At 52.2% G+C, this 21,229-nt stretch overlaps 1 protein-coding gene across 1 annotated transcript in view; it reads left to right on the forward strand.

Moving 5' to 3' along the window:
* Positions 1-21,229, forward strand: part of Slc13a3 (solute carrier family 13 member 3) — a 65,271-nt gene that overhangs the window by 1,925 nt on the left and 42,117 nt on the right. The window contains exon 2 of the mRNA XM_021638162.2: positions 20,239-20,504. Coding sequence (XP_021493837.1) covers positions 20,239-20,504 — 266 coding nt within the window. The remainder of the gene's footprint in view (positions 1-20,238; positions 20,505-21,229) is intronic.

Below are 21,229 nucleotides of genomic sequence, written 5' to 3' on the forward strand. Positions count from 1 at the left end.
AAGACACACTGCTCATTGTTGGCGGCTCACTGCCTCGAAGTGACTGTCCGGCCACAGCCTCGCCTTGGAAGGCAGGTGGCTCAGCTTGGGTAACAAAGGATGCTCCATCTCTCTGCACCCAGGCTGCTTTCCACAGCTCCTCAAGCTCCTGGTTGGTAAGAGCTGATGTGTTCTACTCTGTGTCTGATGTGAAATGGGATGTGGTGGCCAGCTTTTGTTGCTAGCTCTGGGCATATGGCTGCCAGGTAGTGTAGACACGGCCTCCCCGGCGCTGGCGGGCCCAATCTGAAAATGCTCATCACAGCTGAGGGTGACTGTAGTGTCTGCCCCATTTCCCTAGTCGGATGGCCTCCTGGAAGCCTCTGAGGCCAAGGCCTGCCGAGGCCACGGACACGGCCTGGAAATCCAGACAGGTACCAGAAAAGGAAAGAAACTCGGAGGCAGGAGGGCGCCTGCCGTTTGGTGTGTTATGGAGCAATGGGGGCTGCCCCAGACAAGCTCTGGGTTTCTACCTCTGTGATCTCTCTAGGCCACATATTCTGCCATCCTAGAGGTCATTGGTCCAGATGGATCTGGTTCTCTGCAGGAAGCTGGGGTTGAGAAAAGAGAGAGGCACCTGACAATATCTATCTATCTATATCTATCTATCTCTATTTCTTTCTATCTATCTATCTATCTATCTATCTATCTATCTATCTATCTATCCATCTATCTATCTACATGTATATGTCAGGATTATAGGTGTGTTCCACTGTGCCCGGCTCCCCGACATCATATCTTACCTGCGATTCGAGATGTAAGCTAAGAGGAAAGGAGCAAGCCAAGCTGAGGCCTACAGTTGCCAGTACCCCATGAGTTTTTTTCCCTTTGGGCTCTCTTTTCATGCCCCAAGAGGTCACCAGAAACTCTAGAAGTCAAGAGCCCACCATGTTTTCCACCAAGGGTCATCTCCAGAGGTGGAAGTGTGTAGGTGGCCTGGCTGGCTGGCGAGTGGAGCTGGGACCAGAATAACACGCTTCTGAATTGACACCAGCCTGTCTGCTTACAGAGCCACCTTCTTCCCTTTGGTCCCACAAGCAACAAACGGCTGCTCTGGCCCTCTGTGAGTCCTTCGCCAGTGGGTGACTCTGAGGATACACTGAGGAAGGACGGTTAGGGAGGTTCCAGGCTGGACAGCTACTGACCATTTCACAGGTGGTACTCGGAGCAAGAAATGGCAGCTAAGTGGAGCCTTGGGGCATAGCTGGACCCCCTAGAAAATCCCCCTGCTTTTGACAGGCCTCTAGACAGGCCTGACCTGGGGTGGTGGTCTTTTTAGGGCCTGGTAATTTGGCTGCAAGTTCAGAGGTAACCCCCCTTTTTTTGTTGTTAGCTCATTCTTATACCAGTGGGTGGCCAATGAGAAGACATTTTCTTCTCTGTTGGTGGGATTTGAACTTAGTACTGGATTCTCATCCCACAGGCCCTCTCTGTGACCCAGACAAGTCCCCGGCTCCTTTGGCCCTCCTTTCAACATGGCCAGAGTGCTGTCTGCCTTCCTGGTTATCCTTTGGGCCCTATGGCCTAATAACCATGGAAGCATGGGACTTTGTGACTCTTAATTCAACGCTCAAGAATGGTAGCACTCCTATTTTCAGATAAGGAAAACTGAGGCCCGGAGAAAATTAAGTGATGAGAGAACAGAGACTCTGAAATGAAGGACTAGAGGGGAATGCCTCCTGGCTTGAAGGCTGTTTCTGAGCCTCACTTCCCTCCCTGGTAATCAAGGGGCTCATCGTCTCAATGGGCCGTGAGTAGGATTCAGACAAGGCTCGGAGGCTATACAGGGCTGCTACAGATGGGGCTTTCATTGCCATACTGAGGCCAGTGCATTGCCCCTCCCCACCTGAACTTGGCTGTCCCAGCACAGCTTATCCCACCCCCACCCCCAAGGTGGTCTTAAGAAGGGAGGATGATGGCCATGCTTACAGATGAGGATGTGGAGACAGAGAAGTTGTATCATGTTCCTGACATCACGCAGCTGCTGAGCACCACCCCAGGGCCTGCCCCTCCGCTCTCGGTCCTGGGCTTTGGAAGACAAAGTGCCCAGGCTGTGCAAGGTCCTGGTGGGGATTCCTGGAAAAACAATAGGACTCCAGCCCTGTGGGTCAATGCCTCCTGTGACCAGACCCTGCCGAGTGTACTTTGTTTATAGCGTTTCAGTGACACCCAGAGGGGGGCGGGGCTTAGGGGACAGACAGCACAGATTGTAGAGCGATGGCCTTGGGAAGTGTGGGAACCTGAGTCCAACCCCCAGAACATGGAAGGAAACGTGGGCATGTCATGTGCGTCTGTGATCCCTCACTGTGGGAGGCAGAGACAGGGGGATGCCTGGGACTTCCTGGACAGCCAGGACAGCCTCATCAGTGAACTCCAGGCCGCTGAGGAACCGTCTCAAGGAGGTGGATGGCCCTCCTCAGGATGGCCTTTAGCCTCCAGGTTAGGAGATATGCCATACGTGAATGCATACACACACACACACACACACACACACACACATATAAACACACACACACACCCCATTAAATCCTAGGAAGCTAGGAACAGGGTCTGATTTTCTCTCCTGGAATATAATGCCACCACCACGGTCACTGCTCATGCACAGCTCTGCTATTTACTTGATCACGTTCTCCTTGGTTGCCTTCAAAAGATAATCCCATATAGTCCCCCCAACTCCTTCTAGAAGACTTAAATACACCGACTTACAGGGAGCCTTTGTGTGGGGTCTGTGTATGAAAACCCATAATCGAATGAAGGGACATAGCAATGCACACAGATTCCAGGGCCTGGGTGATCCCGGCCACAGGGTGCATCCCTGAAGCCCAGGGCCCGAGAGGGGCCTTTTGGGGTGTCAAGCCATTAGCAGAGATGGCAGGTGTACACCAGAGGCAGGCCTAGACTCAGAAGGAAGAAGGAAGTGTCACACAGGGTGGCCTATGGGTCTTTAAGCCTCTGTGCCCCGTCCACTCTTCTATGCTGACCTTTTGTACCTCATCTGATGGATTTGGACTGCGCCCCTGCCCACCGGGCAGCTGTGAGAGTGCCAGGGGCCTTGGCTGCTCACTGTACTCCTATGGAAACACAGGGACCACCCAGGTGATCCTCAGTGGCTCTAAAGTTCAGGACGCCTCCCAACCACGGTCAGCAAAGATGATGACACCCAAAGCTCTTGTGTGTTCTGTGGGAAAGGGACTTCACAGAGGAGACCCACAGAAGGGGAGATCACTGCCGGCTGTCTAGGTGAGGCCTTATCAGATGACTCACACAGGATGGGCCAGGTGGTACTGGAGCTAGAACGTGACATGATGGCAAACACTAAAGAAAAGCAGGAGGCCTCAGGACTGGCTCTCACCGCAGGGCCTTTGCATATGAGTTTCCCTCTGTCTGAACCACTGATCCCCGAGGATTGGCTCCCTCAGTCCACCCATGTGGCTCAGATCACCAACTCCAAGGCCTTCCCTGCCCCCCTTGAAGTTTTGTCCAAAAGGGAAAATGAAATCTATTGTCCACCCTGCTTTCTTTCCTGCCCCTTTCTCTCACAACCTTTATCACCAGCTGGCAATCTGTCACGTATTAAATGATGTATCAGTCGGCATGCTGTCTACATTCCCCCAAGGTAGGTCTGCTCCGGGAGGGCAGGGTTCTCTGTCCCTACCTCCAGGTCTTCGGCCCAGCATAGGGCCTGATGTGTAGTAGACACTCAGCAAATACGTGTTGCATAAGAGAACAAAGGAATGCTGGTCCCCAGCCAGGCTCTTGTGGTGCGCTTCTCACAAATCCTCCGGTGACCCTGGAGCAGAGCTCCTGTGGTCCTTCGGTCTTCTCTGCCCTCCCCGAGTGCTGACGGATGAATGCTGCGGGGTGCTTCCCAGGCTGAGCCCAAGGTCTTGCTTGTCTGCCTTGGAGCCCAAGTCTTTGCCTTGTTTACCGTGGTGCAGGGGTGACAGGGACCAACAGGCTTTTACTGTGGGTCAGGCTGGCAAGCCAAAAGGCATCTGTCCCATCGATTATTCCTGGCCTGGATGGAACAGGGGCATGGAGGAGGATGGGACCCTGCTGGCTTTGCTGGTAGAGGCAGGAAAGTGGGCCTCCATCTGCCTCACACTAAGCTTCAGGGCACCATGACCCCAGAGGGCAGGAACTGGCAGGAACTGGCAGGAGCCACACTGGCTGAGAGCCTACTATGTGCGTGGCACATTATCTTCAATGGAACTGATCCTCTGATGCCAAGCAAGGCAGCCTCCAGGCCCAAGGGAGTAGAGCAACTTGGACATTAACCTGCGGCCTCTCCTTGTGGTGCTGGGATTTGTCTGTGACCTAGCCACAGGGTGACTGTCATGGAGGAAGAAACTCATCACACTCATAGGTGCCTAGAAACAGGAGCAGGCCGCCATGCCACCAAGGGTACCCAGGAAGCCCAGGGCCCGCCAGAGGCAGAGGAAGGGAGGAAGGGCTGTCGGGGCCTCTTTCATAGGAACAAAAGCTGAGGCAGGGCTGTAGGTCAAGGCTGGCTGCTGGGGGGACCTCAGTGGGCTCGGGGACACGGGGCCACCTCCAGATGGTGATCTGGGGAGGTAGATAGCAGCCTGGAGTTGAGTCCCTTTGAGCAGGTGGCTGCAGTGGGCTCTGCAGTGGTGACTTTGCCGTGTGAGCAATGCTACAGGCTTCTGATCTCTAGGAACAGATTCGAATTGGGTGGCGCAGGCCCTCCAGGTGGAGAAAACCCCAGCCGTGCTGGCCTCAGGACCTCTGCCCTCACTCTGCCCCTGCTGCAGCTGGATGCCGATGGTTATTGAGGTCTTAGGCACTTTGGGCACCGCCGCTGAGGAGTCCTCCTGGATGACCACTCTAAAAACCTTGTCCCATTCGCCCCACAGGACCTCTCCTAAGCTGCATGGCTTCATCGTCTGCATGGCGCTGTGTGCAGGTCTGTTGTTTGGTTCACTGTCCATCTCTCGCCCTGGGCTGTGGGCTGCATTCAGGGAAAACCCCATCTTTTACGGTTCCCACTGTGTCCCTACGGTCTAGAACTGACGCATGGAAGACGTTTGGCAACAGCAGAGCAGGCGGGCTTGAGTTTAAACACAGGTCCTGGTTTTAGAGTCTCTTAAAACCCCTGTCTGTGTCTGGATTGTGGCACATTTGGGCTGAGCACAGCACCCTCTGCTTCTGCAGCTGGGAGACTGAGGTCAGGGGGCGGAGGGAAGCCATCCTAGCCTCCCCATGAGGAACCCCAGAGCATCCTAGGAGTCCTCCCAGCTAGGTGGCCAGCTGCCCATCCCTCGTGGGCACCCCTAGCTCTGGGCCTCAGCTCTGAGGCCTGGCCAGCTTTCCGCTTCTCCATACTTCTGCCAGGTGTGTAAACAGGCCCACGTGGCTCCTGGGGGAGCTGCAGGGAGCTAGATCGAATGTCCTGACCCAGCCCCGTGGGATGGTGGCCTCTGCACTGATGAGCTGAGGGTTCTGATATCCCCAGACCCCGAAGACACGGTCGGCCGGCCAGTGCCAAGCTGCTGCCTCCAGCGCAGGTGCACCGGGGCCTGGGGGGGACACACGTGGCCCCTCAGCCTCCCCGCAAGCTGTTTCCCTCCCCAGCCTCAACTTCCTCCCAGCAGAGTGGTACAGCGAAACCCACTTGCCGGGAAAGCGAAAACACGTGGTGTTCAGCCGGTGCCTCATAAAGGCTGGCTGAAATGCACGTGAGGTGCGGCAGCAACCCAAAGGATGAAGACCCTGGAGAAGGGCCCTCCAGGGTAGCAGGCTTCTGTCACCCAGCCCGGTGCGGACTCAGTTTCCTGAGGAGGCCTTAATTCACAGGCTGGGCTGAGAGGGGCCTCAGTGTCCAATGTGTCAGACTCCTCTGCAGGGAAATGCTGGAGCCCAGGAGGCCGCAGGGAGGGACGTCTTTCTGTTTCCCAGAAGTCCTTTGAGAACCACAGTTCAGTGGGGCAGTGGTGGCACATGCCTTTAATCCCAGCACTCAGGAGGCAGAGGCAGGCGGATCTCTGAGTTCCAGGACAACCTGGTCTACAGAGGGAATTCCAGGACAGCCATGGAAAAACCCTATCTCGAAAAACAAAAACAAAACAAAAACAAAACAGCAAAAATACCAGCCCAACAAAAAGAACCACAGCTCAAGACCGACATGCCAGCTCAGAGATGTTCAGGAAAGCTCCATGCGTGTGTGAAGCAACCAAGCCATAGAATGGTTAAGGCATTCCATTAAGCTGCCCTGGCTAGCTTGTGGCAAATTAAAACTACTTTGAGGTAGCCCCTCACGCCAGACATAGTAGTTATCATCAAGAAGCCTGACAACCTGGGAAAGGGAGAGATGCCTCAGTGGTTACGAGCATTTATCACTATTGCAGAAATGTGTATTAAAAATATTAAAGAAGCCGGGCATAGTGGCACATGCCTTTAAGCCCCAGCGCTCAAAGAGGTGAAGCAGGCAGATCTCTGTGAGTTCAAGGCCAGCCTGATATACAACTCGAGTCCAGCTCAGCCAGAGCTATTACACAGAGAAACCCTGTCTTGAAAAAAAAGACCAAAAATATTAAAGAAATCTGACAAAAGTATTGAGGGGGATGTGGAGAAAGAGGAAACCCTTATTTACTGCTGCTGGGCATACACATTCATAGGACCATCATGGGAACGTGTTTGGAGGTTCCTCAAAACATTTTAAATAGAACTGACATGAGCCAGCTGTTCTGCTCCTGGGATATACCCAGAAAACCCCATGTTTTGACATTTGCATTTTGCTGATGGTTAGGGATATTGAACACTTTTAAAATTAAGGATTGGCTATTTGTGTTTCTCTTTTTCTTACTTTCATTTTCTTTCTTTCTTTTTGAAAACTGCCTAGTCAGTTATTTTGCCCATTTGCTGATTGGCAGTTCTATTTCCTTGATATTTGATTTCTGTAGTTCTTTGTGAATTCTGATCTTAGCCCTGTCTGAAGCAGAGCTGGTAAAGATGGCCGCCCACTCCACCAACTCTCCTGTGCTGACTGTTAACTCTGCCTGTTGTTTCCTTCTCTGAACTCTGACTTTTTTATTTCCACAAAGTCCCAGCCATTGGTGCTTGGGGCTGGCTCCTGAGTGGTACATGTTCTGGTCAGAAAGTTCTCGACGGCCGTGGCTTTGTCAGTTTACATCCAGGTTCTGTTCCGCTCTTCCTGTCTGTCCTTATGTGGCACCAGGCTGTCGTTATCACTAGTGTAACTGAGATCAGGTGCTGGCGATCCTTCCAGCTGTGTCTACTCCTTACGGTTGCTTTGGCTATTTGTGGTTCCAGATGACTTTCTGGGTTGTTTTTCTCTAGATTGGTGAGATGTGGCATCAGAATTTTGATAGGTATTGTAGTGAACCTGTACATTAATCTTGGTGCATTTTGGTATTCCCATTTTCACAATATTAATCCTGCCAATCTGGAAGCATGGGTGGTCTTCCCATCCTCTAGTATCTTCTGTGATTTCCTTTTTGGTAACTAAGCATGCCTGGGTCATACTGTTATGCAACAGATGGTGGGTCTTTACTATTGTCCCCAGACCTTGTCACTCCGTGCTTCACATCCCAAAGCCATCAACAGAGTGGGTGCCGGCTCAGGAGCCCATTGTCTCTCTTGAGTGCCCTCTTCAGTTCAGAAGAGGTTTTTCTGGTTACCTCTGGCTCCACACAGGGCAGGAAGGAGTTAAAGGGGGCAGAGAAAGCTTCTCTCCCTCTATCCCTGACCCCAGCTCTCCATAACCAACAACCAGTTTTCAGTAGAAAGAGAGAGAGAGAGAGAGAGAGAGAGAGAGAGAGAGAGGGAGGGAGGGAGGGAGGACAGGAACATGCACGGCACAGCTGGTGGAAGGTGAAACAGACTTTCCTTTGTTATCTCCTCCACTTCAAGGAAGGCGCCATCTAGTTCCCAGGAACCCAGAAGACAGAGGACTTGAGCCTGGAGATGACCAGAGCAAGGAAAGGCAGGATGGCCCCACTCCCCAGCCCTTACCTTCCCATGACCCTCTGAGGCCAGGTGGTGCCCACGGCTTGCTGCTCAATCTGTGGCCCAGCTTTGCTAATGGCAAAGCCAGCCTTGTAGGAAGACCGAAGAACCAACATGTGTGAGGCAGGGAGTCTCCCCCAGGGCACCCTGTACCATCAGATGACCTGACCAACTGAGGCACATGGAGGTGCCTCATCACACAGCTGACCCAAAGTGCAGGACTAAAACCAACCGCCACACCCATGCTCCCTTTCCTGCCTCTGGCTCACTGCCTATGTCCATTCCAGTCTCCATGATACCTAGCTTCCAGAGGGCCCCCAGAGACTTCCGGAGTTCTGTCTTGGCATGTGATTGTCCCATCATTCCACTGGGCAGCCACCTTCAATGTTCCTACCCTATCCATCACATGCCCCCGTTTCACCGCACCTCCCTGAGCACTCAAGCGGTGAAGCCACCATCTCGAGCTGGACCAATGCTGCCCTCCTCCGGGTGATAGATAAGCCACACTGATGGGCCACTGCCTGCCCTGAGCCTCAGCCTGTTCACCAGCACAGTGGGCCCATCTTTCCAGGAACCACAGCGGAACTAGGACAGACTCCAGAGCCACAGGCTGGGGTTGAAGCCAGCTCGGCTACTGCCACAGCTGAGACAATCACCCTCATTATGTTTCTGGCCTAGCCCTCCCTGCCTCAGTTTCCCCTTTAGCAAGAGGGAACCTGTAGCTCAGCTGACCCTCCAAGCTGAGCCACCCAGGGAAGGAAGCAGAAGGGCACGTAGAACCATTTCTGCTGAGGATCTTTTGCTGTGGACTGAGCAGGGGCCTGCCTCCCCGTGAGCTACGGCATCCTGCAGAATCACATCCCGGGTGGGTATGGACTCCAGCAGCAGGTGACATACTCGTCTGTTGCCTGTCTTGTTCCCCCACTTCCTGGCTGTTCGAACTCGAGAATGTTACTCCGTTTCTCTATGCTGCAGCTTCCACCTCCGTAAGATGGGAAGACTGCTGGTTAGGAGCTGGCAGGGATGGGGGAGGTTGGGCTTGTGTAGCTAGGAAACTGAAGGAGCAAGGCCTGTTAGAGGGGCTTGGGAAGCCCTCTCCAGGACTGTGGGCTAGTCTGGATGTTTGCATCCCAGTGAGCCTGTGCTTGGTGGCCTGGCTTTAATGGAACCTGGGGCTCATCCCTATACCCTCTGATCTTTCCTCTTCACTAAGGCCCTGGGTTCTTAGAGTCCCCCTTTCCTCCCCTCTAAGGTGAAATAAGGCTCATCTGCCCTAGTGGGCTGCTTATCAGGTCAGAGGAGATAGAAACCTCAGCAGCCACCCCCCCTTGTCCTTCTTGTCTTTAGCTCAAATCCTGGAGCCCTAGAGAGGGAGGGGCTGGGAGTAGAGGAGGCTGTCTGTCCAAGGGGACCTGGAGAGTCCTGGGAGTGAGGGCCAGTTTCCTGGGTAGGACAGTAGCCCCCATGCCAGGAAGCCCTGGACACAAGATGGAGCATCTGACCCACGGAGCATCTGGGCTTGGCTAAGATCCAGCTCTCTGAGTGAAGCCAGGCACATCCTCACTAGCCTCAGTTTCCTCACCCCAGCTCATCTCTGTACACAGAAGCACACTAGACAGGTCCATCATGCTCGCCCTGGCACCCAGTGCCAGGAACTCAGGTGCCTCAGATAACATGCTCGGAACACAAAGTCAAAGGATGCTTTCCTTTGCGTTATTTCTGAGACAGGGTCTCTTGTAGCCCAGGCTAGCTTTGACCTTGACTGTCTAGTCTTTCTGCCTCCAACTCCGAGGGAGCCTGGTCACAGAATGGAGAAGCCTAGATGGGGCTTGAAGCTCATTTCGCCTTTAGGCAGGGTTCCACCCAAGCCAGAGAAGGTCTCCTGACTTGACTGGGCCGCTAAGCATGAGCAGTCCCATGCTTAGAGTAGAAGGGATTGTGGGACAGTTAGGGAGACTGAGGCACGGCCAGGGAAGGAGCTGCCCAAGGTCACACAGTGAGTCAGCTTCTTTTCCCAGAGGGTCACAACAGTCTGCTCTAGGGCTGGTTGGGTCAGGCTGCTGGGTGCTCCTGATCCGGGGCCATTCCTGCCTGGAGCCTGCCTGACTGCTGGCTTGTGAATGATTAGTGAGGCCTGGGCAGCCAGAGTGTGTGAGCTGCCCCAGGAGCACTTTTAATGAATGGCTCCAGGAGCTTGAACTTGTCAGGACATCTGCTAATGAGTCCAGGGGTCAGCACTGCGCTGGGTGGAGGTGGGGGCAGCATTCCCGGCTCTTCAGTCTCTCCTCTCTCCCCTGTTGAGATCCCAGTGGGGCCTAGCTGCCTTCTCTAAGTCAGAGAGGGAGAACCTGAGAGCCAGACTTACGGGTTCCTGGTACCCTGAGAGCAGCCTCCTGCATACCCTCATTTATAGACGGACGTGGAGAGGCTCAGAAGGGACAAACACTTGTCCCAAAGCTCTTGAGGTTTGGGAGCTGTGGTGAGGATTCTACACCTAGCACTTCCTGCCTGGGCTTGTCTCTGAGGCCTTCACAGGACCCTTGTTTACGCTCAGAAGCCTCTGGCTAGCACGCTCCTCGGCTTTGTGGGCTGTGTTTCTGTTGGTGCTTGTTTGTGTTGTCAGGCCAGGACCTGTCCCAGGTTAGTGGTCTGTGCTCCAAGCTCCTGTGTCTGAATGGCACCCCACAGAAAAGACCCCAAGTCCCATGGGGATGTCAGAAGAAAAGGTCTGAGGCCTCCTTTCGTTTGGTGCAACAGGAGTCTCATTACATAGCCTAGGCTGACCTCGAACTTGGGGTCCGCCTGCTTCAGCCCCTAGAGTGTTAGGACTACAGGTGTGGGCCTCCAGGCCCGGCAAACCTATCGTAAGAGGAAAGAAGTGTGCACAGAGTGGCAGGGCCATTCTGCAGGAAGTGGCGTCCCACTTGTCCTGTGTGAATGTGGCTGGCTCTTCACCACGCTTGGCTGCCAGGTGTAAGAAATACAGACAAGTAGGAGGTTGAAATTCTTTTGAAAAAAGTTAAGTACTAGAGGCAGGATTCGAACCCAGGCACCGTGGCACTGGACACCACCTCAGAATCCACAGGTTCCTGTAGGTCCAGGGTTTTACTTCTGTCTCAGTTCCCTGTCTACTGCTGTCTCCACATAGGGGACCACCTGTCTTCCAGATGTCAGACCTCTCGATGGTGGTAATGGAGGCCATTGTCCCCACGCTATCTGCTTGCAAACAGGCTCAGGGAAGGGAAGCGGCTTGGCCAAGGATCCACACCACAGTCGGGGCATCCAAGCCTGACACCTCAAACCCTACTTGGCTCCTTCCCTGTTGGAACCCCAGGTTCAGGGCCTCACAGTGGCTGTGCATTCCTGGAGCCCACATGAGCCTCAAAGGGACAGCAGGTACCACGGTGGGCAGCTGGTCCCTTTCCTGGTTCCCCAAGGGTTGCCTGGCTCTCTATCAATCACCATCTGGGTCACTGCTCACACACACCCTGACAAAAGTCCCTGCCGTGGCCCAGGGAAGCTGGTGATGGGAAAGGAGATCTTAGTGTGGATTTAGTGGTCCTGTGAGCCTCTGCCCTTGGCTATTTCCTTCTCTTTCCCTCATGGGCAGAGGGGCCAGCCTGGAGCCAGGGGAAAAAGTCACCTGGGACTCCCTGGAAATCATTCCCCAGCTCAAAAATTAACCTTCTGACATGGCATTTTCTTCCCCTCCCCCTGCATGCTCCGTGTGAAGACTTTAATCCCTGTGGCGAGGGTTGCAGAAGCTGGTCTTTCTTTGGTGGAGGGATTACCACGCTTCCTATGAGGAGGCCAGGTCCTGGCGTGACTTTGGCTGAATCAAGAACGGTAACCAACTGCCAACTCTGTCATTGCTCCTAAACAGACTAGGACAAGGGTGAGCCCAGGGTACCCCACAGAACAGGTTGGGGAACGGGCTTTCAGTCAGAGGTGGTGAAAAACCTGTGTTCCAGTGAACAGTGGTACATGCATGGAATCCCAGAGCTCAAGAAGTAGGAGCAGGAGGATTAGGAGTTCAAGGCCGACAATGGCTACATAGTAAGTTTGGGGCAAGCTTGGGCTACGCAAGACCCCTGGCTCACAAACACCACTAGATGAAAACCAGAGTAGAGGTCTCTCCCAGGGCTTAAGGTGGGATGAGTATGGAGGCTGACTGAAAGGGGCAGCTTGGACAGGCCTGCTCCTGGCTGCCTGAGCACCTCCTTAGCTCCTGTCACTCAGTGTCACTTCAAAGGCCCCTCTAGAGGTTTATTCTCACTCACATACTGTAGGCTCTTATCAAGATTCTCTCTGCCTAAGCCTCTTCTCACTAGCTGGAGTTGATCGCTGCCTTGCTGTTCATCGTCTGTCCTCCCACCAGCCCTGAGGTCAATGTGGACAGGGCTTCTGACTGGCTCTGCTCACCTCCATGCCCAGGTCAATAGACACCAGCTACAGGGAGGAAGAAATGCTTACAAACCAGGCCATGCAGGCTCACAAGCAGGGCCCCGTGGCATGAGTGGTGGGCTCTCATGAGAAAAGCCACAGCCCTGCAAGGGTCACACTTGCTTTCCTGACAGTGCCGTGGGTGATCCTAGGACCCCGTGCTAAAAAAGGTCTGCTGTCTTAAAATCCCCAATTTACAGATGTCAAAGCTGAGGCCTAGAGGGGCAGGTGAACTTTCAGGACCATGGAGAGCGCACAGAGCGCTCCACGGTTCTGTCTCCAGCTCACCAGTGAAATAGTGGGCCAAGGAGGGGAACCCACAGGGATCACAATTCCATTGCACCCCACACCAGAGAGATTCAACTCTGTCTCTAAGCCCCTTGTTTCATGAGCTCAGGCAAGCCACATGGTCACACCACCACCTGCCAGCTACATCTGCAAAGAGCTGGCTTCCCTTTGCCCCTCAAGGCAGGTTGGGGTAGCAGTTGTAGGTCACATGGTCCCTAGTATTTTTCCTTTGAGTTTGCTAGAGGTCCTTGAGAAAGCACCTGATCTTCTCAGCTTCCTTTCTGGGACACCCTGGGTAACTCCTTTGCCTTCTTGCTTTGGTTCTGCTCAGAGGCTCTGCCTTCGGAGTTTGCTGAAGGACCAGATGACTTGGGGAGGAAAAAAACAAAAAGTGATGGATGGTGGAGGACCCAGAGAATGAGGCCTGGAGAAGATGGCAGTCTGAGGGGGCAGGTGCCAAAGCAAGAAAGCTTTTCCAGCCAGGGCTAGGAAGAAGCTGATCCAGCTGTAGTTGAAGTGGGAAGTGGTCATTAGCACAGGAAGAAAAGAGGAGTCTCTGCTGCACATACATCCAAACACCATAGCCCCATGTCACACACTTTACTAAGGTGAAATTGAAGACTCCAGTTTCTCCGTGGCTCAAACCACACTTCAAATGCTCACAGGGACGCCACTCTGGGACACTGAAGGATTCCATTGCTACGGGAAGTTGCAGTGGTTGAATTGATGTCAAGGGTCTGGAGGCCTAGGGTGGGGTGCTGTGGAGTTCCCCAGAACACCCTGAGCCTCACTTTCTTCCTTTGAAAACTGGGAATCATGATTTCTGAGAGGCCTGCCTGTGGGGATAAAATTCTGAGACTGCGTTTTGAAGTGTGTACTTGGTGGAGAATTGTCTTCGGCATGAACCTAAGAAAAAGCCTCCTTACTCATTGCTCCATTCTTTTAAATCTCCACTGCTAATGTGGGCATTCGTGTGCATGTGTGCATGTTTGCACACTCCTGTGCGTACGTGTCTGTGTGTAGATACGTGGTGTCTATTCTTGTTAGTGTATGGTATGCACAGGTGCATTTATTTGAGACAGGTTCTGACTATGTAGCCCAGGTTGGGCTTGAACTCACAGTGATCCTGCCTCTGCTCCTCAGGTGCTGGGATTACAGGTGTGTACCATTCGCCACTCCTGACCCTTTTATTGAGTCTTCTTGCCTTAGTGTGCTCCGAATGCTCCCCTTGCTTCCCATCTCTAAATGCCAGCTTTCTGCTGCCTCTCACTGCCCAAGCCCTGGTTTCCACCCCCATCTGCCCAATGTCTACTTTAGGCTCATTTATTGTTTATTTTTATTTATTTATTTATCTATTTGTTTGTTTATTTATTTATATTTTGAGACAGTGTCTCACCAGACTGACCTAAGGCCAATCCTCCTGCCTCAGCCTGCCCAGTACAGGGATACAGTACACATGGTGCCCTGTCTGAGGCTTCTGTTTCTTATTTAGAGATGGTTTCGGGGAGGCCTTTACCTCTGCTTCAGCCTTTCACAGAGGAACATTCACTCTGTGGTTCCTGCTCTGTAGCACAATCTGTCCTGGTTTTCTTGATTTCTTTCCCTTTCCAATCTCTTTCATCTCATTTCCCACAGCAGCATTCTGCAGGTCCCGCACTGGCTGCCTACCACACACTTGAGGCCATTTTTTAGCACCAAGTCATGGAGGAAAGTGTGGGGCCAGGAGCCAGAACTGCAGGTATCTTGGTATTATTGCCACCATGGCCTATCTCAGGACTCTTTCTCGTCAGTATTGCCTTTGCTTTAGAGTACTATCCTCTAGGCAGGCTGGAACATGGTGTGAAGATGTCCCATGCCTGGGCTACGTTTTGACTTTTATGTCTCTTTTAGTCAGAGTGCATTCCAGGCTGGGTGGGGTAACTCCTGTCCTCCAAGCATTCAAAGGCTGAGGCAACCTGAGATATCGAGACAGAGGTCAACCTGGGCTACACAGCGATTTTAAGCCGTGTGTGTGTGTGTGTGTGTGTGTGTGTGTGTGTGTGTGTTTTCTCCCAATCCCAAAATCAACTAAGGTCAGTGACCATTAGAACAATGACCGCGCCCACCATTGCTGTGCCACTCAGACGACCTGTTTCTTGTCAAGGGTCCTGGAGCCTCTAACCTGGACTCTGTACCATCCTGTATCTCAGGACACTCCCTTCCCCAGGGGCGTGAACCGTGAGGAAGGTGTTGCTTCCCAGAAAGCCACACACTGGGACGCCCTGAGGATGCAACAGCCAACAAGGGTCCTCCTAAGGCTGAGGCCTAATGCCACTGAGGCCACCAGCTTCTCTTCATACCAGGGGCAGGGGTGGTGGTAAACTTCACTCTTTTCTTTCATCATCAAAGGTGGCATCTTGTTCTGCTCTGACCACCCCCCCCCCAACACACACACCTACTAATTCTGCTCTTGGTAAGTGTTCGAGAGCTTGGCTCTGAGTAAGCTCTGTCCTCCAGATCCAGCTTGGTTGAAAGGACGTAAGGGGCAGTGACTTTCATCAGTTCCCTGGCAAACCTGAATCCATCGCCCATGGGATGCTCAGCTGGGGGAAGGCAGATATTTGGGCTCACCAGCACTGTTGCAATTGCTAACCAGAAAAAAACAATGAAACATATTCCTGAGCCGAGAGCTGCAGGAGCCCTGCTGGAAATGTTGCTGGCTGTCACAACACGTCTGCCTGGTGACAGGACTCAGGGCAGGGAAAGAAGCAGGACTCAGGGCTTCTCAGACTGATGTCTCCAGGCAATTCTGTGCACCCTCATAACTATTCTATTCTACTTTCTTTTCTTGTAACACCCTATTCCGTTTTTACTTTCTGTTCTTGTAACACTATTCCATTTTACTTTCTTTTCTTGTAACACCCTTGACAAGCCAGCCCCAGGTTATACTGGGCCCATAGACCAAAACAGGAAACACCCCTCTTTCTCTCTTCTCAAAGAATGAGTGCAAGACACAAGCCCTGCCAATTCCGCTATTTCAGCAGAGCCATGGCTGAAGCCAGCAGGGCAGGGGAAGGGAGAAGAGGGATGGAGGAGGGTCTTAATGATTGCTTCGGTTTCTTAAGAAGATGTTAGAATGTTTCATTTTTCTAGTTCTGTTTCTTAGAACTAAGTGAGTTATGCTTTCAAGATATTTGTTTCTCTTAACTTGTAGACATGAGGTTGTTCAGTTCCTCTTAATCGTCTTTCTGACACTCTGGTTCCTGTGTTGTCTCCTCTCAGTCTTTGTCTGATGAGTTACAGCCTAAGTGTTACTAGCCAGGAAGCTACACTATTGCCTGAAAGTTTTAGGTTGGGTGTTATATGAGAGAGCGCACGCGCGCGCGCGCGCACACACACACACACACACACACACACACACACACACACAAGCCAGAGGGTCCAATTTGCAAGATTCTTCTACCACCTCACAATTCTTGTCTGGAGTGTGAGCACAGGAGGAGAAACAAATACCCCAAAGCTGCAGGACAGCAGCAGGCTTGACCTTCGGACTCTGTGGAAGTGTGCGTTCTCTGAAATGGAGCTGAGAGCTCCTCCTGAAAGTTCTTCTCCACTTCCCTGTTTGGTTTGTAGCTAATTATTCCTCTGGAATCTCCTGCAGGAGCCTCCTAGGGCCACACCTGCTACTGAGTACTGTGCTGTGACTAGCAGTCTACAATCGTGACTGCAGCCACCTGCCTTGCTGCAGCTGAGGGCAGATGTTTCCTTTCTGCTTCTGTATCCTGAAGCTCCAGCCTAGGGCCTAGCCAAGAATACCTGTCTACCCTTCCTTCCACCTACCCACTCATCCAACCATCTATCTGCCCCTTACCTATCCATCCATCTATTCCTTTATCCATCCACTCATCCATCTGTTCAGAAACTCATCCATCCACTCATCCATGCATCTACTTATCCATGCATCCACTCATTCATCCATCCACTCATCCATCTACCCATCCATCCATCTATCCAGCCAGCCAGCCAGCCATCTGTTTATCCATCCATCCATCCATCCATCCATCCATCCATCCATTCATCTATCTCATTCCTATCTGCTTATTCATATGCTTATTGACCCATTCTCCACTGCAGATATCAAGATTAAGTATGTTGGGGACTGTGCTAGGTTCTGGGACACAGAAGAGAATGAGACAAAACAAACAGGAACCCTCTTCTCACAGAATTTCGGTCCTAACTGGTAGACAGCATAAGGAACTATTGCTGAATGCTGGAATCTTCCCAGATTGCATACAGTTGGGCTGATTTCCTAGCCGTTTCCATGGAAGTACAAGCTGGGCGTATTTAAGGAGAACTGCGGATGAATGCATTTTGGAAGACTACATTGAACAAATGCAACTATGAGTCTGTAACCTGTCAGCTTTCAATGCATCTATCACGGAGCTTTAGCACACGCCAAGGGGAAAAGTTGTTTGCAACCTCCCTGGCCTTCGAACTCTCCTTGGGAAAATCTGACACTGCCTTAGAGGATCTGATAGAGATTCCGTAAGGCTTGGTCAGCCCCTGGCAAACCCCCTTTCACAGGGGTTCTGCCCACTCAGAATGCACCACGTCCTTTGTGTCATCTCCTTTCATTCTCAAGAACGTCAATGTGTGACTGGTGCTACAGATAGCCCAGCTGGGGAACTGCTTCTCTTGCAAAGATGAAGATCTGAACCCAGTCTCCAGAACCAACACAGAGAGATGACATGGAGGCCTTTCCTCACAATCCCAACACTGGGGAGGCAAGAGAGGAAGGCCCCAGAGATCACTGGCCAGCCAATCTGGCCTAATGGGTGAGCTCCAGCCAATGAAAAATCCTGTCTCAAAGGAGGTTGACCACATTTCTAGCCTCTGTACACACACACACCAATATGTACATGAACACACACACATCCACATACATGCATTTTCAAAACAGAAAATATATGCTTCTCACTAGACATGGCAACTTAGGCCTGTAATCTCAGATACTTGGGAGTCTGAGACTGAAGGATTAGAAGTTCAAGGCCAGCCTGGGTAATGGCATATGTTCAAGGCTAACAAGTGAAACTAGTTAGACAGGGAGTGAAATCCCGTCTTAACATCTACAAAAGTAAAAAGAGGTCTGGAGACACAGCTCAGAGTTAGAGGAGGTCCCAGCATGTGCAAAGCCCTAGGTTCAATCCCTGCTCCTTCACAAAATCAAAAACCAGACCAAACAGAGCAACCTGTGTTCCCATCTGTCTCCCTCAGAACGTAGCAAATGGAGGCTGGCCAAACAATGCTCGCCCTTGTTAGCTGGAGCTGGCTTAGACAGGCTCTGGGTCCAGCTGGAGAGCACGACTTCTTTTTGAGTCCTACACAAAAGAAGCTTCCCACACAGGCAGAAGACTTCCCCTCTCCTTCCCTGTGCCAGATACCTCTCACCCGACGTTCAAAGCCTGCTGCTGTCTCCGGGAAGGCTTCATCCTTAGAACGGTTCTTCGAAGGACCCAGAGCCGGGAGCTGAAATTGAGGTGTGACGGTAACCCAGGATGCAGAGGTTAGGGCAAGGATGATGGACTCTCACTAGGAAGCTTGGGAGGCGGCGTTCAATATGCCCTTGTCATCTTGCTAGAAAGTCCACCATACTTCCCAGTGGGAACAGGTCCCAGAAGGCTGTTTCACTGGAAGTCTTGCCCAAGAGGCATCTAAAGCCAGAAGAGGCCAGAAGTTCTCCGAATGAGCAGGCATGATGTTGCCAAACTGGGTAGGAGGAGTGTCTCGGTCTATCTGAGCTTCTGTAACAAAACACCTCAGCCTGGATAGTTCCTAAGCCGGGAACCCCCATGCTTCTGGTTAACAGCCCAGCCAAGTGTCCAAAGAGAGAAGTCGGTGATTGGGTTCCTGGTAAAGGCAGTGCTCAGCCTCAGAGAGGTGCTTCGGAGTCCTCACAGAGCAGAAGAAAGACCTGGAGGCCTCTCACAAGGATACTAGTCCCATCTCTAAGGACCCCACCTCTTATTATCACCACAGTAGGGACTGGGTGTCAACAGAGGAAAGGGAGGGACACACACATTCAGACACTAGCTTCTGCCATTTTCACACTCAGCTCCCACACTGTCTATTCACACAGCTCCAACTCTGCTATAAACCTTGCCTCCTGGGGCTGGAAAGATGGCTCAGCATTTAAGAGGACTGGCTGCTCTTCCAGAGGACCCAGGTTCAATTCCCAGCATCCACATGGTAGCTCAAAAGCTGTAATTCTAGTTCCAGGGGATTGGATGCCCTCACACAGACACACATGCAGGCAAAACACCAATACACACAAAGTGAAACATAAAGATAAATAAAATATTTTAAAAAATACCTTGCCTCCATGGGGGTGAGTGTCTCGCTGCATGCCCCTGGATAATTGGAAGCTGGAAGCCTGCGATCTGGGGGCAGCAAGGCACCAAACAGCCCAAACAGCATGTAACCCAAAGTGCTGTCTAGCAGTCTGAATGTCTTGCATCGGACCCAAGATAAAACTGAACAATCTTATACATGTGTCCTTTTGCCCAAATGCAAAGATGTAAGATGGTCCAGGTGGATTCAAGAGTCGCTGATATTACACCCAGACATCCCTGGGACCACCTTTTCTGAACTGACTCTCACGTCAGGTGGTGCGCAGAGCGGGGCAGATGGCACGGATCAGCTCAACGAGTGTGGGCTCTTTTGTTCCTGATGGAGAGTGTGCATCTGACTGCCTCCGTGGCAAGCCTCTCTGGCTGGGGAGGCTTGCTCAAGCCTGCCCCTGGGGCATTTGGAAATGCTTCAGGTTGGTGCTCCCAGAAACAGTCCTCAACCAGGGATACCGAGGCATCAGCTGTGAAATGCGCCAGGTGTCTTTCATCTTAGAGAACAGCTTAAGATACGCTCTACAGCACGGAACTGCTGAGGATCGCCATCAGCGCAGCCCCGCACAATTTACTGAAGAGATGGTTTCTTCTTTCTTTTCATCTCTCTCTCCCTGTCTGTCTCTCTCTCTCTCTCTTTTGTAACTGGACTACGTGACTTTCAAGCATGATCTTTGCAGACAGCATCTTTTCCCAAGGTCAAAAGGCTGGACACATCTGTTCCCACTTCCAGGGTTCCCACCAGAATCATGATTCAGGTGTCCATGCAGGGAAACCCTCTAAGTACTCTTTATTGGTTTCCTTCTGTTTCACCCCCTCACACACACACTGCCTTTCCAGAACTTTCCAAAAGTCTCTAAAAGCAAATTGCTAACATTCTCATCCTCAGGGTTGCCCACAGAGATAGTGGGAGGGAGGTTTGTATACTTCCAACAATGTCTGGTTCACAGAGAACTTCCCATGTTTTATAACTGAGCAAGACGATGCTGTCCACTGCTGCCCTGAGCATGAGCCTCGCTGCCTGCCCCTCCCCGCCCCCTCGCCAGCGCCTCTGGCCTGCACAAGCCGCTGACCAAGTGTCTGTCCCCTGCTCCACACACAGGAAGGCCGCTGCCTATATGTCATCTTGCTCATGGCAGTGTACTGGTGCACGGAGGCCCTGCCGCTGTCAGTGACGGCTCTTCTGCCCATCGTCCTCTTCCCCTTCCTGGGCATTCTACCCTCCAGCAAGGTCTGCCCCCAGTACTTCCTCGACACCAACTTCCTCTTCCTCAGCGGGCTGATCATGGCCAGTGCCATCGAGGAATGGAACCTGCACCGGAGAATCGCCCTCAAGGTCCTCATGCTGGTTGGGGTCCAGCCTGCCAGGTAAGGCCAGGCCACAGAGCAGCCTGGGGTCCGTGGGGTTGCGGGGGAGAGGGGGCAAAGCTCTTCCTGTTTGACCACTGAACCAAGAAACCGTCATTTCTCACATGTTTTGGCTTACTGCTTTCTTGACAGTTTGATGAGTCCCTCACCTGTGCAGTGTAGAGCTGATTTGGTGACAGCTGTCTTCAATATGCTTAAAAGTCACCCCGAGCCAGCCATGATAGCACTGCCTCTAATCCCAGCACTCAGGAGGCAGAAGAGGGCAGGTGGATCTCTATGAGTTTGAGATCAGCCTGGTCTACATAGTGAGTTCCAGGACAGCCAGAGCTATAGAGTGAGACTCTGTCTCAAAAATGCAGTAAAATAAAATAAAAATATCGCTGGAGATGGATCTGGACTGCTGGCCCCTCAGTGCCTTGTGCATGAGGATTTTAGAATTGTGTCGCTAGGCTCCTTCAGCTGAGGCCAAGACCCTCTACTCCAGAAAGAGGTAGCACCCACCTCGGTGCAGCCAGGTGTCAGCACCTGCTTCATCAAGTCCTCGTGGGATTAAGTAGACAAGTACAGGGGATCGCTCAGACTCAAGTGATAGAGCTGACTGCCAGCTACCATTCTCGCTGGCTGCTGGTGTGGAGGGGTCTGGGGGAACCAGGTGGAGAATGAGAGCCTGAGACAGGAGGGAGACAGACAGACAGACAGACAGACAGAGACTAACCAGATATGGC

This window comes from Meriones unguiculatus, chromosome 4 (genome assembly GCF_030254825.1).
Source record: "Meriones unguiculatus strain TT.TT164.6M chromosome 4, Bangor_MerUng_6.1, whole genome shotgun sequence".
NCBI classification, from domain to species: Eukaryota; Metazoa; Chordata; class Mammalia; order Rodentia; family Muridae; genus Meriones; species Meriones unguiculatus.